This window comes from Saprolegnia diclina (genome assembly GCF_000281045.1).
Source record: "Saprolegnia diclina VS20 unplaced genomic scaffold supercont1.87, whole genome shotgun sequence".
NCBI lineage: Eukaryota > Oomycota > Saprolegniomycetes > Saprolegniales > Saprolegniaceae > Saprolegnia > Saprolegnia diclina.
Window position 1 is genome coordinate 19781 of NW_008246154.1, and position 23323 is coordinate 43103.

The following is a 23323-nucleotide window of genomic DNA, read 5'->3' on the forward strand; positions in this document are numbered from 1 at the left end:
ATCCAACAGAGGGTGGTTGTATGTACTACGCCGTCACTCGATCACGCCCCCTTTTGCTTTTCAGTCGCCGCTTGCTGTTTGAGCTCGGTCGCGCAACTCAAACAAACGGGCATCCACTTGGAGGCTGCGCACTTGGTGGCAGCGTCGGCTGTTTTGCAATGGGAGCAGGTCGGTACGGACGTGGTCTCGGCGTGCGACGCGACCGGAGATGGTGTTGTTGGCGCGTATTTATCGAATTTGGCCATGAGCGCGCGCTCGTTCTCTTCCTTGAACATCGCGACGCGCTGGCGCTGCGCTTCCCACGCCTCGGCGTCTCGCTTCTTCTTGGCATCGCGGTCGGAGGCCACGCGGGCCTGCAGATCGTTGTAGTCGGCTTCAACTCGCCGGAGGATCCATGTAAGGCCCGTCTCAAGTGCGTCGTCGACGCGCCCTGCGTTGGCACCCGCCTTGGCGACGCATTCCAGCACCTTCTTGTTGTTGTACATGCCGACTTGGAGGTCGCGGCAAAACTGTTTCTCGTTCACGGCGCCCGGCAAGTCTTTTTTGTTGGCAAATCTACGCGTTGAGTTTTGAGTTCGAGTGGACCGCATCAAAGTGTGAGCATTAGTACATGAGCAGTGGTTTGCCGACAAGAAGGGGGTGCTCCATGGCCTGCGAGAGGATCGTGGCGGCTTCCGCGAATCGCGCCGGTGCTGCCGCGTCAACGACGTAAATGACGGCGTGCGCCTAGGTCGTTTTCAGTCGACAATCGAAAGGACAAGTTGTACATCAGCATAGTATTCCTTCCAGACCGCCCGAAACGTGGGCCCGCCGCCCAAGTCGACAAACATTGCGAGACCATTGGCCATTTGAAACTTGACGGACGTATAGCCGGCACTGGGTCCGTGCTCCTTCTCCAGGTCTATACTACCTGAGAAGAGTGACGCGCGAGAGCACCGGGCGTACCGCCTTGGAGCGTCGAGAGCAAGGTCGACTTGCCCGCGCCGTCAATACCGAGGAGGAGGATCACAGGCTCCATGGCCCGGGGCGTGGTCGGACGCGGCGTCTTGGTCGTCGCAGGCTCGACCTCGGGCTCAGCGTTGGGCCGGCGCAGTAGGATCGGATGGATGTGCTCCTCGACCTTGTTGTTGTCATACCGAATTGTGTATGTGGTCGACGCAGCGTCGTAGGCTTCGATGACCGCAGGTACAAACTTGGGGCGGCCTTTGAAGCGACACTCGACAGCGTCCCCGATCGCATACACTTCATGCGCAATCGCGAGCGATGAAAGCCCATTGGACTCGAGGTCACGAATGTCATTGTTGTTGTTGCTTCCATGTGCCATGCTGCGCGTGTGAGCGACCGATACCAAGTAGGCTAGTCAGTAGCCATAGCAACACACATGTGGCAGAGACGTGAACGTACCGCGCACGTCATTCGGCTTTTCTTGCATGATGCGCTGTGTCAGGTCCTCCATGATAGGTAGCACGCTCGACGACATGAAGGTAACCATGCGCTGACGGCGTGCTGTCACCGACTTGTTGGCCTCGCTCAGGTGCTTCATACGTCCGAGGCCCCCCGCGCCATTTTCCAAGTAGCTCGCCATGAACTCGTACACGTTACTGGGCTGGTACAACAGCAAGGTCTCGATGAGCGGCATCAAGAGCGGATCCACACGCGTCCGGAGGTACTCGTGCTCCGCATCGAGCTGTGCGCGGGCTACGACATGTAAGATCTCAGTTGCGAGCGCATCGTCACCACGGCAGATGCACCTGCCACCGACGCCATCCTGCGGGAAATGGCGGTAAAGCCACTCACCGGACGGGCTAAAAATAGCTGACCAATCATCGCGCCGAATTGGCAATCTTCGAGGGGCACGCAAAACCGCACCGATTTCGTTTTCACACCTCGACCGCCTCGAGACGGGAACGGCCGATGCAGTACTGCGTACGTCACGGTCGCAGATGTACGACAATATTGCACCGCGTTCCGCCTCAACGAGAAACACGTTGTATCCGAAATTGACGCGATTGCAAGTCCTGAGGACGCTCGCGTGGAGCCGACAGGCTGGTCGGAATGCGGGTGCGTCTCTGCGATTCAGTGCATCTTTCAGTGTAGTAGGTGCGTCATTGAACGTTACGGAAGCGCACCTGTCGAGTGGGCGAAACGAAGATGGCGACCGAAGCCAAGCGCGGCATCGTCGGCGTCCGCGGCACTTGGATGGTGCGTGGTGTCCTTGATGGCATATGTGATATATATCAGTTACTCTCTCTCTAGTGGCGGGACCGTGATGTCGTCATCAGCAAGACTGGCGACCTCTTTGTCTATCGCAAAGGCACGAGCACCCTCAAGCTCAAGGTGCCTTGCTCGTATCTCGATGGCGGCTTGACCCGTAGTGTTAGATTCATCTGTGGGACCCGGCCGTGCAGATCACGTTCCACGCCGACGACACCCTGCTTCAGATCAAGACGCGCAGCGACGACGTCCTCTTCGACTGCAAAGAGACTAGCCACCGTGACGCATGGCTCGCCGCCATTTACACCGTGCAGGCCGCGGCACCGCCAGTGCGATCGTCCTCAGCGCCCGGTGTCGTAGCGCTTGACGACTCGGACGACTCGGACGACGGCGACTTTGAGATTTACGCTGATGAGACCGAGACACTTGCGGCCTTTCAGAACGTGCGCCGCTCGATCACGTGCGATCTCGGCGTCGACGCCAGCGATGGCAACGACACGGCGACGTTGAACGAGGCGGAGAAAGCCAAGCACTGGAACGCTTTGGCCGCCTTTATCGAACACGTCGACGGCGCTGGGCGCAGTGTGCTCTTGCACTGGGATGTTCTTCTCACACTTCCGGTCGGCCTCTCGATGGCCAACCTCTTGACGGCGCTTGGCGAACGTAATCGACCGGCGACGTCTCCTACGGCCGCGCCACAAGCTCGACCGCGCAAGACGTCGGCGTCGCAAAAGACACTGGTGACCGCATTTGTGCGAGACCTCCTCTTCCACCCGACGTACGGCCACCGACTCGGGAAGGATGCGACCATGGCGGCCAACGTCCACCTCATTGACAAGTACTTTCCGCATTGCCGCCTTCGCCGGTTCAGCAACTTGGACGATAAGGACCTGCCCGTCGTCGTCGCGGCCCATCAACTCGTTGAGCCGTCACCGCCGCCTACCATTAGCGTTCGGCTCATGCCCCAGCGCGGGAACCGGCACATTCTTCTGTCAGACAAGGCTATAGCACCAGCCTCGACGCCGCCGCCACCGCGTGGCAGCTCGCCGCTCGCGACGCTTCAAACACTGCGCTCTGTCTTGGAGAATCACCGCCTCACGCCCGAGGCCTTTGCGGAGCAGTGTACGCTTTTTCACCGATCGCAGCTCGGCAAAGTTCCGCTACCGACTTTTCTCGGGCCTGCCACGGACGAGCAAAAGGCCATTTCGGACCACTTCAACAAACTCACCGCCTATCTGGTGTGGTCGGTCATTGCTGAAGAGAGTCCGCTCGAACGCGCGCAGGCCATCGAGACCATCACGGCGATCGCGGTTGCCGCCAACGGCCACGACCTCAACAACTTTCACCTTGTCATGGCGAGCATCGGGTGCCTCGGTGACACGCCGCTCATGCCATCGCGCCTGCCTGCCACGTGGAAGCGCGTGCGCGCCAAGTGCAAAGCCCAGCTCTTTGAATTACGGTCGCTCTGCGACCACAATGGCGGCTTTGAGACGCTTCGGAAGAAGCAGTTGCTCATGAGCGGGACCGCCGCGACATTGCCGTTTTTAGGTGTCGTCGGCGCGGCACTGGAGCGGCTGCGCACCACGCCGCTCTTCACTGGCGGGCGCATCGACGTCGAGAAGCTCACACGGCAGTACGATGCCCTTTGCGTCGTCGAGAATGCCCTCGAGCGCAGCTATGTATTCGAGCCCCACGCTAGCATCCAGGCGTTTCTGCAAGGACTGCCGCCACCGATGGACGGGCTCCAGTCCCGGTCGCTCGCCCTTCAAAGCATCGAAGCCTCGTACGGGTCAACCTCCACTTTTCGTGTCGCATCGTTTGGTGACGGACCCCCGCGGTGGTCGTCGACGTCGTCCGAGGCGAGCCGCGTCGTGCCCTTCAAGTATGCGTGCGCGCTTCAGCGCACGGTCCCGGACGCCAAGGACCGCCTCGCTCTCTACATGGAGCTGCTGCTCGTGTCGGACAAGACGCCTGTGCTGAAGCTTGTCCAGAGCCTCTTGCGCGATGTCCACGAGTCACTATTTCGCACGTCGACGCAAGCGACGTGCGACCTCCTCGTCGCGCGCTGGGACGGACTCGTGACGGCGATGGTGACGTACTGTCTACCAGAGATCGTCGACGTCGTCGGACCTGACGGCGCACTCGAGCCACTGCTCTACGAGAGTGTAATCCGCGCTGTCTTTCCCGCGTTTGCGCGCGGTGTCTACTGCAAAGTGGTCGCCGAGCATACGACGACGAGCATAGAAAGGAGGATGCGCGATCCCTCGATACAACTGCACCCGCTGGACGCGTTGGTCGCACCGACAAGTCCTATCCATGCACTGCAGCTCATTGCCGATGTGCTTGCAACGTTGCCGACGGCAGCAGCCGAGTACGAGTTTCAAAAGGTGCTCCACACAAGCCGTGTACCAAACCCACGCGCATTGCGGGTCTTCATGGCGGCGTCGCTCGACCCGACCAAGCTCCGAGACACACTGCGGCATGCGCTGGCCGTATACACACGTTGCATTGTCGACTTGGCAGAATGAGTAGGACAAGAGTACCGTCGTACGGTGCTGCTTGCACCGATACCCGAGCTCTTTTGATTGCAAATTTCATATGTAGAAGAAGGAATGTCCTTTGCACGCATCATTATTTTGTACATGGCCAATCAATGACCGATGTATCGGATTTTTGGACCAATCAAAATTTGCCACTCAGCATCCCAAGGAAGCAGCCTGTGCTTTGGGGTGAAAGGCTTCCGCGCTACCTCGGTACTAGTACTTGATGACATGGTGCCATTTACGAATCGGCCGCCATGCTCATATTCCGATCCATTTCCAAGAGCTTTGTCTCGGTGCAGCGCGAAGGCGTCGGTGCGACGGTCCGCCTGTCCATGGTCAACCGATGCTGCGTCGCCTCTCGACCCGTTCTTGATGCTCGACGAGTTCCACGTGCAGCTCCCCGGCAGGTTTCCCGACCACCCGCACCGCGGCTTTGAGACCATCACGTACCTCGTACCGCACTCGCCCGGCATGATGCTCCACGAAGACTTTAGCGGCCACCACGGCGAGCTCGCGCCAGCGCCCTCCAGTCGATGTGTCCCGCCCGCGGTATTGTCCACTCGGAGATGCCTGCGAGCTGCAACAAGCCTGCGATTGGACTCCACTTCTGGCTCAATTTGCCCAAGTTGCTCAAGATGACCGAGCCGAAATACCAGGAGATTCCGGCCAAAGGGCTCCCGCGAGTCAAGCAGGGAACATTGAGGTGATCGTGATCGCGGGCCAAGCCATGGGCGCGACCGCCAACGTCTTTACCAACGTCCCGATCACGTACGTCCACTTTATCTTTTCCGGCGCAGCGTCGCACTCGCATGCACTGCCGAAGGACCACAATGCGTTCGTGTATATCATCTCGGGCGAAGGCTCCATAGGTGGCAGCCGCGTCGAGCCGCACTCGGTGGGTTTGCTCTCGGCTGACGGCAACGAAGACGGCGTCACGCTCGAGACCACGGGCGAAATGCAGTGCGTCGGGCTCAGCGGCAAGCCCATCAACGAGCCCATCAACAGCAGTACGGTCCACTTGCCATGACGACGCGCGGACCTTCAAGCAACGATCCAAGACGACAACTTTGGATAACGGCTTTGAGAACGCACCGGACTGGAGCTCGTCGATTGGTGAACTCGCGCTCAAGTCAATGCCACCGACGACGTGACCAAATGTTGTGTTGTCAGCACAATTTTTCCTTCGTAATTGCATGTTTACGTCCTGTTGCCAGAGTTAACGTAAACACGCAATTTGGTCGAAATTCATACACTTCTTCTTGGACTAATGCAATGTCTTTCTACATTGCAGCGTGCTCCAACTTTGCTGTGTCACGTACGCCTCATGGCGCACACCCACATCAACCGTTCATGTGCACACGGCGGTCGATCACAGAACGTAGTCGATCTGTGGCCCATGCATACGCACGCAAGAAGACCTCGGTTGCTATCATGCTCTGAAGCTCTGCGCTTGGATTGCAGCGTGGCCCACCTTGGCCAGAGACGACGTCGACGGCGCGTGTCCCTCGGGGACGAAGACGGACGCTGCGTCGGTGCTATAGCACCAGCCCTTGCCGCCCACGCCCGACGCCCGCCCCGCGCAGTCGCCTGTGCAACGATGATGGCGGGCCGGAAGCGACCCATGCTTGGCGTCACGGCGTCAGTGGCCCTGGGGCGGGCGAGGCGCTGCCATGTGGCGTGCGTCGGCCAAGACGAGAATGTATGTTGACTGAAAACCTCTCAAAACGAATCCCTTCACAACCGATTGATCTATCTTCCTCACACTTTCGAGGCGAAGCAACATGAGCATGAAGCCAGCGGTCGTGATCGATAATGGCACGGGGTACGAGGCAGCCTCGGCGCGAGCGTCGCCGCCTCATGCGCCCATGTAGGTTCACCAAGATGGGCTACGCCGGCAACGCCGAGCCGAGCTACATCATCCCGTCGACGATTGCCGTGCAGTCCAACACGACGTCGAGCCGTGTGGGTCAGAGCCAAGGCATTGACGACCTGGACTTCCACATCGGCAACCAGGCCTTTGAGAACGCGTCGACGCACCAGCTCAACTACCCGATCAAGCAGGGTATCATTGACAACTGGGACAACATGGAGAAGATGTGGCAGCGCTGCTTGTTCCAGCACCTTCGCTGCGAGCCCGAAGAGCACTACATGCTTTTGGTACGACACACATCGACGCTACCGCTCATGTGGCTCATGTGGCATAGACCGAGCCGCCGCTCAACCCGCCCGAGAACCGCGAGGCGACGGCCGAAATCATGTTTGAGACGTTCAACGTGCCTGGCTTGTACATCGCGGTGCAGGCCGTCCTCGCTTTATATGCGTCCTGGCCCAAGATCAAGGTAGCCCTCGACGTGACTCGCACTAGCCTCATTGACGTATCGGTGTAGGATCCTTCGATGCGCTCGCTGACGGGGACGGTCATCGACTCGGGCGACGGTGTCACGCACGTCATTCCGGTCGCGGACGGCTACGTCATTGGCAGCTGCATCAGCCACGTGCCCCTTGCCGGTCGCGACATTACGTCGTTCATCCAGCGTATGATGCGCGATCGCGGCGAGCCCGTGCCGCCGGAGGAGTCGCTCGAGGTCGCGCGGAAGGTCAAGGAAATGCACAGCTACGTGTGCCCGGACATTGTCAAGGAGTTTAAGAAGTACGATGCGAACCCAGCCAAGTACGTCGTGCCGTACGCCGACGTGCACCCGCGCACGAAGCAACCGTGGTCCATCGATGTGGGCTACGAACGGTTCTTGGCGCCCGAGATCTTCTTCAACCCCGAGATCTTCTCGTCCGACTTTACCGTGCCGCTGCCCAACGTCGTCGACGACGCGATTCTCAAGTGCCCGATCGATTGTCGCCGTGGGCTCTACAAGAACATTGTGCTCAGCGGCGGCTCGACCATGTTCAAGGACTTTGGCCGCCGGCTCCAACGCGACATCAAGCGCCTTGCCGACGACCGCCAGCAAGCCAACCTCGCGCTCCACTCCAAGTACGCCAAGCAGTCGGCCGAGGAGCTCGAAGTCAACGTCATCTCGCACCGCATGCAGCGCTTCGCCGTGTGGTTTGGCGGCTCCATGGTGGCCTCGACGCCCGAGTTCCACCGCGTGTGCCACACCAAGGCCCAGTACGAAGAGGAAGGGCCTCGGATCGCGCGTCACAACCCTGTGTTTGCTGCGACCATGTAAGTCGAGAATACCCTGTTGACACGTATACGACACCCCCAATACGACGGCGCTGTCTGTCCACTTGTTTCTGATGGGCGTTTATGGCACTACGATCTTAGTTGCGCTTCAACGCTTGTTGGAACAGCTGCAAGCAGGCGAGGCACATTTCGCTGCAAACCATCATGCTCTCTATCCAGACCGTCTCACGTGTGCGTACGCTTTGCCTGTGCTGTGGTGGCAACCCTAGCCCTCATGCTGCCCCGTCTACCATTCTAAATCGAGGCGTCGCACAGGAATTCCATGAGCGCAGTCCATGAAGAAGCCTAGTCACGCAAAACCTAGCCGCAGATGGTCACGTTGTTCTTGATGAGCGGGAGACCGTTGCCACCGGCGACGCGGTAGCACGACGTTTGCGGGAAGAGCGCCATGACGTTGGTCACGATCGAAAACACAAGGGCAAAGGAAAACACAGCGAGCACGGCGATGGCCGCGGGGGTGCTCGAGCCGCCTTTGCGCTTGAGCTTTTGGACAGCAGCCTTTTGAGGCGGCAGTAGCGGTAGAAACGCAAACGAGAGCATCTTGAACCCATAGGCAATCGCATACGAATAGGTGACTTGCAGGCGGACATCGTACGTGTCGTTGGCCAAGTCCTTGGGCCTCAGCGTCAAGTACGAGCCCAGGAGCTTGTAGAAGACAGTGGAAAACGGCGTCGCGAGGTTGACGATCGTCGTGACGAGGCCAAAGACAACGCCTTCGTTGCCAATGTCGGCGATCTCGACTGCGCAGTAGCCCGAGACAATGAAGCGGATGCCGGCCGGGAGGCTGTCGGGCAGCAGCGTCGTCGAGAAAAAGTACTCTTCCCGGACCACATTCCACGTTGTGAGCATGAGGATCGTGCCGTCAATGGTCATGACACCGATCGTCGCCAGCGCAATCGTGGTGCGCCAGTTCCAGTTGAGGCCATACCGCCCACAAATGTAAATGGCCACCGACGTGAGCAGCGCGTTGGCAACCGCAAAGAGCGACTTTGTGAGCGGCCGCACAGTCGCCCAGAGACTCGGGATGATGGGGGTTGCTGTCGAGTCGAAATTGTAAAAAAAGTTGCTCAAAAAGCGAAATGCGCAGATTTGCCACATGACGCGCAGTCGCAGTAGGTTCCATAGGTTCCAGAGGTAGCTGCGAACGTATGGCTTGACGCCGCGGTCTTCGACGATGAGGAAGAGCGTCGCCCAGATTGCGAGTGCGCACGGTGCAATCAGAACCGCAAATATCACGTTGGGCCCAATGGACCACGTAAAGCTGCCGTCGTACTCCGGTCCGTTCATGCAAATACCCACAATGAGCAGCGGCAGCATGCTAAACGCGTACCGCACCGCGTAAATCGCTGATTGGAGTCGCCCTCGGATGTGGATCGGCTCACGGTGCGCGTACTCGACCACCATGGCGTCGGCGGCGACGTCGGCGAGCATGTAGCCAAAGCTGCCGAGCGACGAGAGGAGGATCCAGTAGTTGGCTTCGCCCGCCGCATCCACGTTCACGAGCTGCTTTTGCTCGGCCGTCAAGTTGGAGAGGTCGCCACCGCGCACCTTGCTGATCGCGGCAGCCGAGAGACGAAGGCTTTTGCCGAGGTACGGCTCGGGAAACGGCGCAAACGCCATGAGGCACATGCACGCGAGGCAGATGCTCCACCCGATGAGCATGTACGGCCGGCGCTTGTAGCCGCCGATGGGGAAGCAGTCGGAGAGCATGCCGAGGAAGACCTTGAACGACCAGCAGATCGTGATGAGCACCGAGTAGGACGCGGCTTCGTAGCCAGCAAAGTTCATGTACTTGACGTACACGGGGTACACGAGCGCGGGGAGGCAGCCGTAGACAACGCCGACGGCCGCATACTGGGCGAGGAGCCCGATGGCCTCCTTGGAGTAAAGCTCAAGCGCGCCGCCTTCGCGGATCGCACCGCCAAGGTACAAGTCGTCGCCGTCGCCGCCATAATGAGGGTCGCCGATCGTCTTGGGCGCCTGCATGTACGCATCGGGCGAGTTCACGATCGTCGTGTGGCGCGTGAGCAGCTCGGCCTCGTCAAAGAGCCACACGCCCTTGTCGGCCTCGTGCGGCTGCTGCATACTGCGAAAAAATATGTTCCCAAGAGCGCCACGACGCGGGAAAACCGCTTTCTGGGAAAGGCCGTATCTTGCGAAGAATAGAAGATTTCGTAGAGAGGTGGGTGGCGAGTTGCATGCTACTAGCCACAAAGTGAATGCTTTTGAGGACACAGGCGACACGCTTTCTGCAGTGCGTGAATGGCCAGAGCGCCGTGTTGGCTCATGCGAATCAACGTCCGATCCACTTGTATCTATCTATCTATCTATCTATCTATCTATCTATCTATCTATCTATCTATCGACGCACCTATCTATCCCTATTCCTACCAACCTACTAGTACCACGGTATCACAAAAAGTAGGAAACCCACAACGACCACGCGCGATTCGCAGTCTTGTGTCATTGTCGATTTACTGAACATTTATGACTTGAAGGACAGACGAACGCGATGAAACACACAGAGGACGGCGGGCACTCGACGTCCAAGTTGATAATTGAATGCTGAGATTACTTAGACATGGGACAGAGAGGCTAGACGTCTTAGCCGCAGATCGTCACGTTGCCTTGAATGGTCGGCTGTCCGTTGCCGCCCGCAACGCGATAGCACGAGGTTTGCGGGAAGAGCGCCATAAAGTTGGTCACGACCGAGAAAAGCAGCGCGACAAAGAAGGAAACAACGACGGCCGTGGCTGCGTGCGAGTTGGCGCCACCCGTGCGCTTGAGTTTTTGGACCGCCGCTTTTTGCGGCGGGAGCAACCCGAGAAAGAGCAACGACGCAAACTTGAAGCCGTACGAGATGATGAACGCGTAGGTCACTTGCCAGCGCACGTGGGTCGAGTCTTTTGCGAGATCGTTGTTGGAGAGGTCGAGGTACGAGTCAATGAGCTTGTAACACGCAGTGGAAAACGGTGTCGCGAGGTTGACGATCGTCGTGACGAGGCCAAAGACGACGCCTTCGTTGCCAATGTCGGCGATCTCGACCGCGCAGTAGCCCGAGACAATGAAGCGGATGCCGGCCGGGAGGCTGTATGCCAGCTGCGAGATCGTAAAGAAATACTCGTTTCGGACTACATTCCACGTTGTGATAAAGATGACGGCGGCGTCAATGACCAAGACACCGATGGTCGCGAGCGCGATCGAGACGCGCCAGTCCCAGTTGAGGCCGTACCGCCCACAAACGTAAATCGCCACCGACGTGAGCAGCGCATTCAACACCGCCGTGATGGACTTTGTGATCGGCTGGACGTTGGCCCAGAGACTCGGGATGATGAGCGTCACGGTCGTATCAAACGAGTAGAAGAAATTGCTCAAAAAACGAAACGCGCAGATTTGCCACATGACGCGCAGTCGCAACAAATTCCAAAGACTTTGGAGGTAGCTGCGAAAGTATGGCTTGACATCGCGGTCTTCGACAATGAGAAACATGCAGCACCACATGGCCAGCACGCACGGAAGAGCGAGCACGGCAAAGACGAGGTTTGGGCTCATCGACCAGTTGAAATTACCGTCGTACTGCGGTCCGTTCATGCAAAAGCCAATGAGCAGGAGCGGGATCATGCTGCACGCATAGCGCACCGAGTAGATTGCCGACTGCAGTCGACCGCGGATCGCAATCGGCTCGCGCTGAGCGTACTGGACGACCATGGCGTCGGCGGCGACGTCGGCGAGCATGTAGCCAAAGCTGCCGAGGGTCGAGAGAAGGATCCAGTAGTTGCCTTGGTTGGGCGCGTCGACGTTGATCGACTTTTGCATGTCTTTGGACAAAACCGAGAGGTCGCCGCCGCGGACGCGCGCAATGATGCGCGGGTTCATGCCGGCGAGGGCAGAACCAATGTACGGGTCCGGGAACGGGTTGAGCGCCATGAGGACGACGCTCACGAGACACATGCTCCACCCGAGAAGCATATACGGCTTGCGCTTGTAGCCGCCGATGGGGAAGCAATCGGTGAGCATACCAAGAAAGACCTTGAACGACCAGCAGAGCGTGACGAGCACTTTGTATGACGACGCTTGAAAGCCCGAAAAGTTGAGGTACTTGACGTAGAGCGGGTAGAGGAGGCCGGGCAGGCAGCCATAGATGATGCCAACCGCCGCGTACTGCCCGAGGAGCCCGATGGCTTCGCGGCTCATGAGATCGAGCGCACCGCCTTCTCGCAGCGCGTCACCATCGTAGTACGGGTCGTCGTCGTCATAGAGGGCATCGTCGGCGATGAGCTTGGATGCATGGAGGTACGACTGCGTATCGAGGGCGGTGAGGTTGCTCGACTCTTTCGGGTACAAATCAGCCTCGTCAAAGAGCCAAATCTTGGCCGGTGCTGCCATCGTCGTTTGCAGCTGCGTTGTCTATGGCAAAATGCCTTTACAGAGCGCCAGTGGAGTCGATACGAGTCGGATCATACAAAACACCTATGTTCTTGGTATCGCAGCCGTACATTCGATCGCGACACGTGGTGGTGCCACGTGGTGTCGCTTGCTCTCCCAACCAGCTAAAGCTCCAGCTAAACCGTTATCAACGCTTTCCCTTTTTCCTATTGAGGCACCCAACAAGTAGCACGGGTCCTATGTACAAGACCCATCGAGCAAGCGGGGTGCTGACCGTGGTCGGTCTTCGGTTGAAGCAACCGACTTGCTGTCTCAATTGATGACGACGTGCGGCATGACGAGGAGCGTCCCAGCTGCGTCTACACCGGGTTCGCCGCAAGAGGCAAGGACGCGAATGGAGGTGTTGAAGGTGATTGGGATGTAATGGCAACGTTGCCCTTCTCTTTAACTCGCACAAGTAGCCAAGTTGTCACTGCTCCGAAGCGGAGCCCCCGAGACGCGCGGCTCGAGCGAGAGAGCCGCAGTGCAAGTCCAGGTGCAATTTAGCGTGCGACAACATGTGACGTGTCCATATTTAATCCCAGGTCCTTTGAACGTTCGCTTTCTTGTTGCTATTTGCTTGCCTGGTGGTCTGGTCTTGGTCTGGGGTAATCATGTCATAGCTATTTTGCTAATACCGCGCATGTGAGCGATGTGAGGCAGCTGCTGGGTGTAGTCTGAGAATGAGATGCGTGCTTGCTTGTCAAGCCCGAGCCCCTTCTAGCATCTTCACAAGACCTCTTGAGCCCGTCGTACGCAGTCGTTGCACACAGCTTGCGTTTCGACGAGCGCTCGCAGAGGCGTGTGGGTTGATGGTTACGCGTTGTTACCTTGTGACGCACTCGTTTCTGGCACCGTACCAGACCAAATGATCTGGTCTGGTACGGTGCCACTACTCGTGCCGTACTCGCATGAAGTTTCTCGCATCTTGACGGCATCAACCGCCGGTGCGTGAGCTCTCTGGCAGTCGTCCTCGCATCGTTTGACCTTGTGAAGAACACCAAGCGACACCGCGTTGTCGGTCGCTTCGACAAGAGAGCACCGTGTCAGCGCTCAGGTTGGCCACAACCATGACAACCACCACACTGCAGATTAGTGTTGACCGACACAGTTCTTAGCGTATTCGTAAGAGGCGCTGCTTATGCAAGCGGCGCATCGTCGTCGTACTCGTCGTCATCATCGTCAATCGCAATGACCTCGTGCGCGCCATTCGACACGGCGAGAGGTAGGAGCGAAATGGTTCGCGGCTGAAATGCCTCGGCCATCGACGACGCCCGCGTCGATGCGCGGGCCGACTGCCGCGTCGGTGCTTTCTTGGGCGACGACGGGCGCACGCGGCGGCGTGTGTCAAGCACCCCAAACACGTTCTTCGGGCGCGTCTTGTCGCGCACACGCCAGCTTTCGTATGCGAGCGTCGCCATTTCGATCACGTCATCGGGCGAAATCGCGAGTTGCTGCGCGAGATGCTGGAACGCGAGCACCGAGTCCATGACGAGCTGGGATCGCTACACCAACGACGTTCGTCCAGTGTATCGTTGCAGCAGATAGATAGCTACCTCGGCTTCCATGGACGCTGGCGAGAGGCCGCGAAGCGAGAGCTCCGTGTGGAGGTGGATTGTGATGCAGTTTTGCACAAAAGCTTTCTAGATCGCGTTCGGATATTGGAAATCCGTCGGAAATGTCACCAGATGTGGTCGTACCGTGGGCTCATACGGCGTCGTGACGGGCACGGCGTGCTGGTTGGTCAGCGTCAGCGTCAAGTCGCACGCAAAAAGCGCGACGGTCAGTAGCTGGGCGCTAAACTCAATGCCCTCGACCGTAAGAACGCGGCCCCACTGGTTCGCATGCAGCTGCTTGGCTTCAAGCGGCAAATGCGAGTTACCAAAATTGAGCACCAAGACGACGTCGCCAACGTGGAGCTTGCTCCGGAGGCTCGGCGAGACTGTGCGGAGCGTGCTATGGTGGCCGCAGCAGCCGTGGTGTCCCACCAGCGCTGTAAAGGACGGGGACTTGGTCGAGTGACACGCCTTGTGCAGCGCGGTGGGGCATTGGTAGCAGTGGAGCGCGTCGGCTTGGGCAAGCCCCTGCTTCTTGCAGACGCTGCATGCGTGGCGCGGACACACAAATAGCGACGGGTCCTGGCCTTTGCTCATGCACCTATCGCACCATCAGGCAGCATAAGACGAGGCATTGATGCAGCGACGAACCGCTGGTGGGCGTAGACGCCGCAGCCGGAGATCGAGCACTTGAACGAGTCCATGTCGTCGTCGCCGACCATGTCGCACTTGAAGCACATGTGGATGCCCCGGAAACACTCGGCGCACTTCCAGCTCCGGCGCTGGGCGACGTACGGGCGGTGGACGAGCGACGCGCTCTCGCCAATGCACGCAATGTGGAACGACCGCGTGCATGAGCCCGAGCATGAGAGAAGCTGACGGCCGCCTTGGCCGCATAGAAAGCAGAGCGGCGTCGAGGCGTCCGTGATCTCGGGCACCTTGGTCTTGGCAGGCGATGGCCGGGTCTTGCTCGACGGTGCGCTTGACGGCGGCGACATCTCCACAACCCGGCGCCGCTTTTGGTGCGCGACCTTCTTCAATGAGCCATTCACGCGCTCGCATTCTTCTTCATGGAGCACGATCTCGAACGGCTTGACATGCTCGTCAAACACCCGCCAGCAGATCGGGCAGTGCTTGGCGTCCACGAAGTGCTCATCGACAGCCGCCGGCCAGGCCTTGAGCGCGCACTGCGTCACGTGGCGGGCGAGGACGAAGGCCGGGTCTACGCGCGGGAAGAGCGCGTGGCAGTACGGGCACGGGACCGTCTCCATCGCCACCTCCAAAAACACTGGTGGCGTCGTCATCCAATTCCGGTTGATGAATTGCATAAAACCATCCAGGTGACACATACAAACAACAAGATAATAATATAGCACTCGCCACCCCAATGCGATCTTGGCGGCGAAGCGGCGCCATGGCCTATGCCACTGCGAGCAGCGCGCAGGGATGACGTCTGTACACGAGCGACGGAGGCTACATGGTCATAGAGTACCATAGCCAAGGCCATGCGCTGCAACATGGGCGCAGTCGCGGCGACGCCACGTTGGCATCAACCCATGTCCGAGACAGTGGTTGGGTTGCTCGAAGACGACGTTGGGCAGGGCGTGCCGAGCGCGGCTGCGTCACGAGCACCCTTGAGAGGAGGAGCTCGCTTGTCGGTGGCGTCAACCAAGTGCGCCTTTATCCAGAGGCTACAACGACACTGTTCGGGTTCATGACGTTGTGCTCGACGATACGAGATTGACACGCAGCACGCCTCATCGGCGTGTCTCTGTCGAGTCTACCGGTAGCATGTGAGCCTACGTGTCGACGACTACAGTGGCACGGCGGTTGAAAGCATAGAATTAGGTGCTTACGAGCAGGTCATAGGAAGGTAGTGCAATGGATCAGTCGTTGCTCGAGGTATCGCTACTTGAGTCCGACATTGGGTCCTCGTCCTGGTCTAGAGCTCGTGCGCGCTCGTCGGGCTGGCGAGGCGGTGGTGCGCCACTGCCATTCGGTCGTGTCTGGTAGTGGCACGCAGCGGGGATGCTCTGGCCGCGATGCTGCATCGCGTCATGGTGCTTTTGCAGCAGCTTCTTGGCGCGCACGATGTCACAGTCGGTCTCTCGGATGGCCATGAGCAGTCCGAGGTTCGTCTTCATGAGCTTCGAGTTGACCGACCGCGCGTTGCTCAGGACGGCCGTGAGGGACTCGTCGGCCATCGGTGCTCGAAGCGGCGGCAAGTTCGGATACACAAAGCTATCCGGATACGACATGGCGTGTATCTCACCCTAATTCACACGACTGTGGACCATGCGGTGTGTGAAAAATGCCTGCAAATCACGTCACACGATCGTGTGGTGGATGGGCGGACGTTGTCGTCTCGACGACGATCGCGCTATTTTTCAATGGAGATGCAAAGCGCGTGTATAACTATAGCACAAGTCAACGAGGTCCATAAATCTACCAAGTCCTTACTTTGATCCTCCGCTCGACGTAGAAAGAACCGAACCTTTGTCGACGAACGCCACGCTATGGACACACTGTAGGACCGTGTCGCACTTGGGATGTTCCGGATAATCCAGTAGACACGTCCACCATGGTGAGATTTAATAAAACCCGCGGTGAGAAAGACCCAAATAATTCGCCAAGACTCGATAAACCGTTATGATTGGGTATGCTTACATTTCATGGAGCTATTCTAGCCAATCAAATCATCCTGTATCGGCGCCTGGATCCGCTTCCGTTCCAGTTCACTTCTTGCCTGCATGACGCACCAACTAAATGACCTTCCTGTACACCACACCTGCATGCGCTTGACTCCACACACGCGACTACGCACCTCCGACCAGGTTGACAAGGCGACGTGATGTGAAAAACGTGAAAAACACCGTGTTGCAGCGGTCGTATCCGGATAATCGCGGCAAGAGTGGAATTTTCCACGCGCATTACTCACCGGTGTCGTGATGTTCGTTTTAAAATCCGGCCTTGCCGAACGTCGGGTCGTTGCATACAAACATCCAGTATAAATAAAAATTGCCCTAAAAAATACGATCCCAGGGCGCAGATGGCGGGGTTCGAATGCGCCATACATTAGGCGGGCGACGTGTATTTCTCATATTTCTTGGTCGCCAGCAGCATGGCCGCGCCGACGCAAGGAGGAGGCCGCCCGCCGTACCAGTACATGGACTCGACGTCGCATGTGCAGGACGACGACATGGCACATGTGCCCGTGTGGCAGGACAGCAGCGCCGAGCACATGTACGGCGACTACGTCAACCCCGGCGGGGTGGCCGTCATGGAGTCGACCGAGCACGCGTCCGTGCGCCCGAGCACGATCCTCGACTCGTCGCGCACGTCGACGGCCGCCGCCATGAAGCCTGACATCAAGGTCGGCGTCAGCGAAGAGGCCAACTCGGAGAAGAAGCACACAGGCCGGAAGCGCGTCTGGCCCGGCTGGCTGCTCCTCTTCCTCGTCTTTGGTGGCGCGGTCTTTGGCATCTTTTGGTTTGGCCGCAAACTCTACTTCAAGGCCCAAGGCCAGCAAACGCTCTCGCAAAAGATCCTCGACCGCACGCCCGCGCCGCCGACGCCCGCCAAAAGTACGTGCGCTCCTTGTGTATATGCCACCTCATCATGTTGTGTGTGTTTTCTAGTTTGCGAGCTGCCCAACTTTGTCGGCGATGGCTTTGGCGGTGTTGTCGCCAAGTACTCGAGCGGTCTCGTCAAGCCGATCGTGATCACGGGCATCAACTGGAGTGGCATGGAGAACGTCGAAGGCGTCCCGCACGGCCTCGCGTTTGGCCAGTCGACGATGGACGCGATTTCTGCCAAGCTCGTCGACCAAGGCGTCACGGCCGTGCGCCTCCCCCTCAACGTGCAAATGATCCTGAGCAACGCGGCGCCCAACGTCAAGGACTTTGTCGACCCGGTCGTGAACGCCGAGTTCAACGTCAACACGTACATGGACATGATCAAGAAGGTGATTGTGGGTCTCGCCAAGCAGCAGATCGCGGTCCTCCTCGACATCCACAAGCTCGACCCGAAGAACCTCAACACGGACGCGTCCGAAGGGCTCTGGTACAGCGCAACGGTCACGGAAGCGCAGACGATCAAGGCCATCACGATGCTCGCGACGACGCTTTGCAACGCCAACTACTACAACGTGATTGGCATCGACTTGAAGAACGAACCGCACAAGGGCTGCTGGCCGGCGTCCGCGACCACCGCGGACCCGTCGTGCCCGACCACCAACAACTGGCAGCAAGGCGCGACGCGCCTCGGGAATGCGATGCTCAAGGCGTGCCCCAAGTGGATGGCCTACGTCGAAGGCACGCTCGAGCAGATCGAGACGGCGTATCCCAACACGAACGGCGGCTCGAAGCTCTCTTACGGCGACTGGTGGGGCGCGTCGCTCAACAACGTGTCGACCAACCCGGTCGTCCTCAGCCTCAAGAACAAGGTGGTGTACGCGCCGCACTTTTACTCGCCGAGCGTGTACCCGGCAGCCTACTACTTTGCGGTCCAAGACGGCGACAAGAGCATTTTTACCGAGTTTCCCAACGACGCCGATGGCAACGCCAAGCTCCAAAGCAACGTCTACGCGGCGCTCGACCGGTCGTTTGGCAAGGCGATGGCGGCCGCCAAGGCGCCAGTGATGTTTGGTGAGTTTGGCGGCATTTACGGCGTCAACGACAAGTGGCCGAGCAAGAGCTCGACGCGGGCGATCGAGGCGTTCGTCGCGTACTCGCAGGACCGCAACATGTCGGGCGGCTTTGCGTGGAGTCTCAACTCGGAGTCGTTCTATGAGTACAACCCGAGCAAAGGCGAGTACATGTATGGGCTCTACACTGACAACACGTGGGCCGCGTACAATGAAGACTACTCGGCCGCGCTTCGCAAGTTTAAGGGGTCGGGCACCATCTTCTGCGTCAAGGTCGATGCGTCGTCGGTCGTCGACGCTGGCGATACGGACACGAGCGGCAGTGCGACCAGTGGCGTCGTGACGGTGCCGCCGACAAGCTCCAAGACGCCGACGCCGACGACGGCCAAGACGACGCTATAAATGGAACCCTACTTGATTTTGATGCAAAGACTTATGGAACGATGGCGGGTCTTATGCTACAGTCTTTAGCCGCTTGACGTCGCGCTCGATGGCATCGCACGCCGCCTAGCAAATCGCATGAGCATGGAAGAGAGAGCGTGGGAGAGATAGAGACCTCGATGTATTGCGTCTTGCGAAGCAGGTCGTCGCGCTTGCGCTCGAGGCCCCAGAGCTTGTCGGCGTTGAGAAGCTGCTCCTGCTTGCGCTTGACGTTGATGACCTCGGTCGCGGCCTTGCTTTCGTCGAGCTCCATGACGCACTTGTCGTGGACGCCGCTGAGGACGCCGACGTGGAGCTTCCAGCGGTCCGCGCCATACTTGTTGAGCATCTCGAGGTTGAGAATCCGAGACGTCTCGTACTCGATCGCGACCTTGGCGTTGGCATTGGCGGTCTGCCACGCCTCGACTTGGGCGTGGAGATCCTGCGACTTCTTGAGGAGCCCCGTCGACGGCGGCACGACGCGGTACTTGTTGGTGTTGATCGCGTCCAGAGCGACGCCTGCAGCCACGCGCTTCATCTCCTTCGTCTCAAGCTCGAGCGCCGGAAGGTACGCGAGGTACGCGCTCGGGTCGAACGGTGGCATCGCCGCCATTTGCTGCTGGATCTGCAGGCTCACGAGCTTCTTCATGTCGGCGTCGTCATTCGCCGTCGAGTCAATGTACCCGAGGCAGTCGATGAGGTGCCGGGTCTCGTTCAGGAGCGGGCAGATCGAGGGCGTCGTCGTGTCGGCCATCTTTCTGTGTGGCGACCAAAGCTTTCGTGCCAACCGGTTACAACGCCATAATCCGAATAACCGATCGGTTGATTGCCGGTTCCGGCAATGTGCTGGCAGCGTCGCTTGCCGGAACACAAAAACCTGCATGTGCTCGTCCAAAGGCGGGAGGGATGGCCGCCGAAAGCCGAACGGTTGAGGTTGCTATCGAAGGTGCATCTCGATCGCAGCTCTCGATCGCATCTGCTTGAAGGTGCGCTTCGTTGCCTCGCACGTACGAGTAGCTAGTACGGCCGTGCGTACCTGCTTGAAGTGAGCTTCGGAGGTTGGCTCAAGATTGCACCAGAGATCGCACCAACGATAGGCAGCGAGCTGCCAGCAAGCACGGCTCGAATCATACATCGCATCTGACCCGCTGGATGCAAGCAGTCGATTGATTTGGGTTCGGTGCGGGTCACCGACCAGCGTCAATGACGCATCCAGTGCATGCGAACCGTGCGGCTGCATCGATCAACCTTACTTCCAACCTTCTGGCGAGTAGCAAAGCGCTTGGAAATGTTGGCTCTTGGCTTCTTGCCGCCGAGGCCCACCGCTCTTCCTTGCTCTCTCGGACCTCGGCCCATTTTGACGGCGCCAGTCATTCTCCAGAGAGGAGACACCCCTGAAAAGGGCCAGGTGGACGAGTATCTCGGTCCAGTCCATACCAACGGGACGAGAAATGCAGCGATGTACACAGGAGATGTGTGCATAGGACCAGCGCTACGATCGTGTATCTTAGGTGCCACGCTTGGAAGAGCTCTTGGAAGACGAGCAATGAACCAGCGATCTGCAATCTGGTCGATGGAAGGACGCAAAGATTCAGGGTGCCAGATCAGACAGGACCGCGGTTCGTGAGTAATTCTAGATTTTTGGCCAATCGGAGCGCGCGCGCCTGGCACGATGACGGCCGGCAAACGCTCTTTTCGGCCGACGCACGATGCTGCCGACCATCGAGATGGTCATCTCGCTGCACATGCACGTGCGCGGCTACCGCGTCCTCGGCAAGACCGCGGTACGTCGTCGGACATCTCTATCTTTGTGCTAAGCAGGCGGCTAGGAATTTGAGATTGCCTGCAAGGCCAAGTGCAGCACGGCGCCGCGGCTCGAGATGACCGCGGTCGAGTGGAGCGTCTTCAAGACCATCGAGGAGTTCCAGCTCCTCGACACGCGTTTGCGCAACGACGCGATCTATGGCAGTCGCATGCGCGACGTGACCTTTGTGCCATTGCACAAGACCAAGGTGTTCTTTGGCCAAGCCATCAAGCCGTCGTTCTTGACAAAGCGCCAAGACGCGCTCGGCAAGTACCTTCGGCAGGTGCTCAGCATCGCAGACATTGCCGACTTTCACTCGGCCACAGGCTCCCAAGTGCTCGCGGACTTTTCACTCATCCACGCCCACGTCGTCTTTGCCCACACCGAATCGACGCACAAAGCGAATCTTCCACTCGACGTCGCCGGCTCCGAGACGTCCAAAGCCGACGACAGCTACGTGGTCGAACCGCATCTCGACAGTCACGATGACTCGGCGCTCGACGACCCTCCGCCGCCGACGACAACGACATCGACGACCATCTCGGCGAGCCGTGAGTCTGCGTCTTCAGACGACGTGGCCGACGACGAGCTTACGCAGGCGCAGCAGGAAGAGCTGCAAGCGCTCATTGTGCAGCGCATCCAGGAACACACGGACGTCGATGTGCTCAAGCAATTTCAAAAGCAAGCACGACGCTTTGGCCGCGCCGCCGCCGACGCAGCGGACGCCGAGGGCCACGCCTTCTATGCGTTCATGCTGCGCGTCTTTGGCCGCGAATTCTGCGCCTGGCTAGTCCCAAGCCTCGCCCAACTGCTTGCAGACCCGATCAAGAAGCGTGCGCTCCGCAATGTACTGCAGGCCCATGACGAGACACCGACCGTGGTGGTGGTTGCCGCGGCGCCCCCACGTCCACGCCCTGCCAGCGAGGCCATTCTCTCGACACCGCCGCCGTTCCCGACGCGGCCACAGCGATCGCGCCCGGCGAGCATGAGTGGGAAAGAGGTTGTCGCCAAAGTCCGCGATCTTGTCGACGGCGACGAAGAGCGCGTGAGCGAGTTCAAGGCCATGACCAAGGAGCTTCGAACGAGCCGCCTCTCGGCGTCCGAGTACTCGGACTATGTGGTCTCAGCGTTTGGTCCGCGCCAGTCGCAAGAAGTGCTGGTCGACGTGGCCAATGCAATGACCAACCCGCACGTTCACGAAGAGCTCACGACTGCAATCGAGGTCGTAGAGCAGCAGTCGGCGCTGTCGTCGCTGCGGGCGACGATGCGCCAGCGCCGCAACAGCCGCCGCATGAGCCTCGAGCGCAACTCGTCGTTCATTAGCCGCCGCTCAAACTTGAGCAGCGTTGAGGTCGAGGAGGAAGACGGCACCGAGTCGGCGGAAGACGTGCCCTCGTCGCACCGCGTGCTGAATCGGCTCAAGCACCAAGGCGCGGTCAACTTGATGAACTTCAAGTAGTATATAATGCACGACCACCATAGCGGCGTAGGAGACAAAAGAATGATGATGTGGATATTGACACAGATGCTTCTTACTTACGGCGCCTTCTTGAACTCGACGACGTTGTACTGACGCACATCAAACGACGTGACGAGGTCGTTGGCCACGTACGGGTCCTTCTTGGCAAAGTCCTCGACGATCGCCGGCGACTCGGCTTCAAAGATGAACGCCGCGCCATCGACCGGATCGGCAAACGCGCCAGCCATGAGCAGCTTGGGCTGGAAGCCCGTGTTGGCGGTCCACTTGCCAATGTGCTCGAGGTGGGCCTTGCGGAACGGGTCGCGCTTGTGCAGCATACCATCCACATAGGTGTAACGCAGCATCCAGAGCGGTCGCATGGTGGGGACGGTCGAGAGCGCTCGGGCTGCCACGCGATGAACGTTCATGGTTCGACCGACGACTTCCTGCGGCTGAAAATGCAAGTCCGCCTGGCCACGTCAGCCCCCACGGCTTCCAATTGGTCCCATCTGCTCCCTATTTTGGCCAATCATATCGCTGTTTTCAGCCAGCTTACGTACCGCACTTAGTCGATTTTGCGTACTTGCTCGGACATGTAGGTTGAATCTGATATTTTTTCTCATCCAATACAAAATACAAGATACATGACTCCAAACAAAAAAATCGTGGGACATGCCCTTGAGCTTCAAGGCTGGGTGCACCTCTTCGGCTGTCCCATGTCCGAAGGGGGCGTGCACGGCCGTCATTAAATAGATGCGTTTGACGCATACCCCCCATTTTAATTCTATTCACATACAAACATCAGGTCAATGATGTATCATAATAAAAACGCAGCATTAAATACACATGCCACGGTGTCGGGTGGGTCTGTCTATTTTGAGGACCCTCATTTAAATCACATTGTCCGACCGGATAGAAATAAAATTCTTGCGGTGCGCACCTCTAGGGATGGATATGCAATAGAATACCATCCGGATAAGTTGGGTCGCATTTAAAAGCGCCCACGGAATCCGTGGCGTGGATTTGACTTGCTGGAGGGAGTCGCGCGCTCAGTTCTC

At 58.7% G+C, this 23323-nt stretch overlaps 12 protein-coding genes across 12 annotated transcripts; 5 read left to right on the top strand and 7 right to left on the bottom strand.

Moving 5' to 3' along the window:
* Positions 1 to 2: 2 nt before the first annotated feature.
* On the bottom strand, positions 3 to 1795 carry SDRG_15237 (hypothetical protein). The gene is made up of 6 exons (XM_008621403.1): positions 1752 to 1795; positions 1405 to 1698; positions 946 to 1356; positions 768 to 901; positions 611 to 726; positions 3 to 555 (listed from the first exon to the last, which is right to left on the bottom strand). The coding sequence occupies exons 1-6, from the start codon at positions 1765 to 1767 to the stop codon at positions 42 to 44; spliced, it is 1485 nt and encodes a 494-aa protein (XP_008619625.1). The 5' UTR covers positions 1768 to 1795; the 3' UTR covers positions 3 to 41.
* A 331-nt stretch (positions 1796 to 2126) lies between these two features.
* Positions 2127 to 4892, top strand: SDRG_15238 (hypothetical protein). Its single transcript, XM_008621404.1, has 3 exons — positions 2127 to 2202; positions 2257 to 2337; positions 2382 to 4892. Exons 1-3 carry the CDS (start codon positions 2152 to 2154, stop codon positions 4740 to 4742), a joined length of 2493 nt encoding a protein of 830 aa, XP_008619626.1. The 5' UTR covers positions 2127 to 2151; the 3' UTR covers positions 4743 to 4892.
* Positions 4893 to 5129: 237 nt separating this feature from the next.
* Positions 5130 to 5784, top strand: SDRG_15239 (hypothetical protein; the record flags this gene model as incomplete). The annotated part of the gene is made up of 2 exons (XM_008621405.1): positions 5130 to 5306; positions 5335 to 5784. The coding sequence occupies 2 exons, from the start codon at positions 5130 to 5132 to the stop codon at positions 5782 to 5784; spliced, it is 627 nt and encodes a 208-aa protein (XP_008619627.1).
* A 719-nt stretch (positions 5785 to 6503) lies between these two features.
* SDRG_15240 (actin-like protein 3) lies at positions 6504 to 7999 on the top strand. Its single transcript, XM_008621406.1, has 4 exons — positions 6504 to 6579; positions 6629 to 6914; positions 6962 to 7096; positions 7145 to 7999. Exons 1-4 carry the CDS (start codon positions 6539 to 6541, stop codon positions 7937 to 7939), a joined length of 1257 nt encoding a protein of 418 aa, XP_008619628.1. The 5' UTR covers positions 6504 to 6538; the 3' UTR covers positions 7940 to 7999.
* A 168-nt stretch (positions 8000 to 8167) lies between these two features.
* Positions 8168 to 10041, bottom strand: SDRG_15241 (hypothetical protein; the record flags this gene model as incomplete). The annotated part of the gene is made up of 1 exon (XM_008621407.1): positions 8168 to 10041. One exon carries the CDS (start codon positions 10039 to 10041, stop codon positions 8257 to 8259), a length of 1785 nt encoding a protein of 594 aa, XP_008619629.1. The 3' UTR covers positions 8168 to 8256.
* Positions 10042 to 10459: 418 nt separating this feature from the next.
* On the bottom strand, positions 10460 to 12412 carry SDRG_15242 (hypothetical protein). Its single transcript, XM_008621408.1, has one exon. It carries the CDS (start codon positions 12340 to 12342, stop codon positions 10561 to 10563), a length of 1782 nt encoding a protein of 593 aa, XP_008619630.1. The 5' UTR covers positions 12343 to 12412; the 3' UTR covers positions 10460 to 10560.
* An 859-nt stretch (positions 12413 to 13271) lies between these two features.
* SDRG_15243 (hypothetical protein) lies at positions 13272 to 15815 on the bottom strand. The gene is made up of 5 exons (XM_008621409.1): positions 15794 to 15815; positions 14589 to 15736; positions 14082 to 14538; positions 13938 to 14024; positions 13272 to 13886 (listed from the first exon to the last, which is right to left on the bottom strand). The coding sequence occupies exons 2-5, from the start codon at positions 15284 to 15286 to the stop codon at positions 13521 to 13523; spliced, it is 1608 nt and encodes a 535-aa protein (XP_008619631.1). The 5' UTR covers positions 15287 to 15736; positions 15794 to 15815; the 3' UTR covers positions 13272 to 13520.
* SDRG_15244 (hypothetical protein) lies at positions 15762 to 16179 on the bottom strand. The gene has a single exon (XM_008621410.1). The coding sequence runs from the start codon at positions 16139 to 16141 to the stop codon at positions 15824 to 15826; it is 318 nt and encodes a 105-aa protein (XP_008619632.1). The 5' UTR covers positions 16142 to 16179; the 3' UTR covers positions 15762 to 15823.
* An 845-nt stretch (positions 16180 to 17024) lies between these two features.
* Positions 17025 to 19049, top strand: SDRG_15245 (hypothetical protein). The gene is made up of 2 exons (XM_008621411.1): positions 17025 to 17521; positions 17576 to 19049. Exons 1-2 carry the CDS (start codon positions 17059 to 17061, stop codon positions 18982 to 18984), a joined length of 1872 nt encoding a protein of 623 aa, XP_008619633.1. The 5' UTR covers positions 17025 to 17058; the 3' UTR covers positions 18985 to 19049.
* On the bottom strand, positions 19036 to 19756 carry SDRG_15246 (hypothetical protein; the record flags this gene model as incomplete). Its single annotated transcript, XM_008621412.1, has 2 exons — positions 19036 to 19089; positions 19139 to 19756. 2 exons carry the CDS (start codon positions 19754 to 19756, stop codon positions 19036 to 19038), a joined length of 672 nt encoding a protein of 223 aa, XP_008619634.1.
* An 889-nt stretch (positions 19757 to 20645) lies between these two features.
* On the top strand, positions 20646 to 22383 carry SDRG_15247 (hypothetical protein). The gene is made up of 2 exons (XM_008621413.1): positions 20646 to 20786; positions 20832 to 22383. Exons 1-2 carry the CDS (start codon positions 20712 to 20714, stop codon positions 22263 to 22265), a joined length of 1509 nt encoding a protein of 502 aa, XP_008619635.1. The 5' UTR covers positions 20646 to 20711; the 3' UTR covers positions 22266 to 22383.
* Positions 22294 to 22727, bottom strand: SDRG_15248 (hypothetical protein). Its single transcript, XM_008621414.1, has one exon. It carries the CDS (start codon positions 22691 to 22693, stop codon positions 22343 to 22345), a length of 351 nt encoding a protein of 116 aa, XP_008619636.1. The 5' UTR covers positions 22694 to 22727; the 3' UTR covers positions 22294 to 22342.
* Between the last annotated feature and the right edge of the window lie 596 nt (positions 22728 to 23323).

What these genes read in the sequence shown, in the direction of transcription:
- SDRG_15237 (XM_008621403.1), bottom strand. An exon ending in GCTCTCGACGCTCCAAGGCG is followed by an intron (nt 902 to 945) that starts GTACGCCCGGTG and finishes CAGGTAGTATAG; the next exon opens with ACCTGGAGAAGGAGCACGGA. An exon ending in GGAAGGAATACTATGCTGAT is followed by an intron (nt 727 to 767) that starts GTACAACTTGTC and finishes AAAACGACCTAG; the next exon opens with GCGCACGCCGTCATTTACGT.
- SDRG_15238 (XM_008621404.1), top strand. Translation starts at nt 2,152, where the DNA reads ATGGCGACCGAAGCCAAGCGCGGCATCGTCGGCGTCCGCGGCACTTGG. An exon ending in GCGTCCGCGGCACTTGGATG is followed by an intron (nt 2,203 to 2,256) that starts GTGCGTGGTGTC and finishes CTCTCTCTCTAG; the next exon opens with TGGCGGGACCGTGATGTCGT. An exon ending in CGAGCACCCTCAAGCTCAAG is followed by an intron (nt 2,338 to 2,381) that starts GTGCCTTGCTCG and finishes CCGTAGTGTTAG; the next exon opens with ATTCATCTGTGGGACCCGGC.
- SDRG_15240 (XM_008621406.1), top strand. Translation starts at nt 6,539, where the DNA reads ATGAGCATGAAGCCAGCGGTCGTGATCGATAATGGCACGGG. An exon ending in GTGATCGATAATGGCACGGG is followed by an intron (nt 6,580 to 6,628) that starts GTACGAGGCAGC and finishes GCGCCCATGTAG; the next exon opens with GTTCACCAAGATGGGCTACG. An exon ending in CGTCCTGGCCCAAGATCAAG is followed by an intron (nt 7,097 to 7,144) that starts GTAGCCCTCGAC and finishes GTATCGGTGTAG; the next exon opens with GATCCTTCGATGCGCTCGCT.
- SDRG_15242 (XM_008621408.1), bottom strand. Translation starts at nt 12,342, where the DNA reads ATGGCAGCACCGGCCAAGATTTGGCTCTTTGACGAGGCTGATTTGTAC.
- SDRG_15243 (XM_008621409.1), bottom strand. Translation starts at nt 15,286, where the DNA reads ATGTGTCACCTGGATGGTTTTATGCAATTCATCAACCGGAATTGGATG. An exon ending in CGACGCCGTATGAGCCCACG is followed by an intron (nt 14,025 to 14,081) that starts GTACGACCACAT and finishes AACGCGATCTAG; the next exon opens with AAAGCTTTTGTGCAAAACTG. An exon ending in CAGCGTCCATGGAAGCCGAG is followed by an intron (nt 13,887 to 13,937) that starts GTAGCTATCTAT and finishes TCGTTGGTGTAG; the next exon opens with CGATCCCAGCTCGTCATGGA.
- SDRG_15244 (XM_008621410.1), bottom strand. Translation starts at nt 16,141, where the DNA reads ATGGCCGACGAGTCCCTCACGGCCGTCCTGAGCAACGCGCGGTCGGTC.
- SDRG_15245 (XM_008621411.1), top strand. Translation starts at nt 17,059, where the DNA reads ATGGCCGCGCCGACGCAAGGAGGAGGCCGCCCGCCGTACCAGTACATG. An exon ending in GCCGCCGACGCCCGCCAAAA is followed by an intron (nt 17,522 to 17,575) that starts GTACGTGCGCTC and finishes TGTGTTTTCTAG; the next exon opens with TTTGCGAGCTGCCCAACTTT.
- SDRG_15247 (XM_008621413.1), top strand. Translation starts at nt 20,712, where the DNA reads ATGCTGCCGACCATCGAGATGGTCATCTCGCTGCACATGCACGTGCGC. An exon ending in GCGTCCTCGGCAAGACCGCG is followed by an intron (nt 20,787 to 20,831) that starts GTACGTCGTCGG and finishes GCAGGCGGCTAG; the next exon opens with GAATTTGAGATTGCCTGCAA.
- SDRG_15248 (XM_008621414.1), bottom strand. Translation starts at nt 22,693, where the DNA reads ATGAACGTTCATCGCGTGGCAGCCCGAGCGCTCTCGACCGTCCCCACC.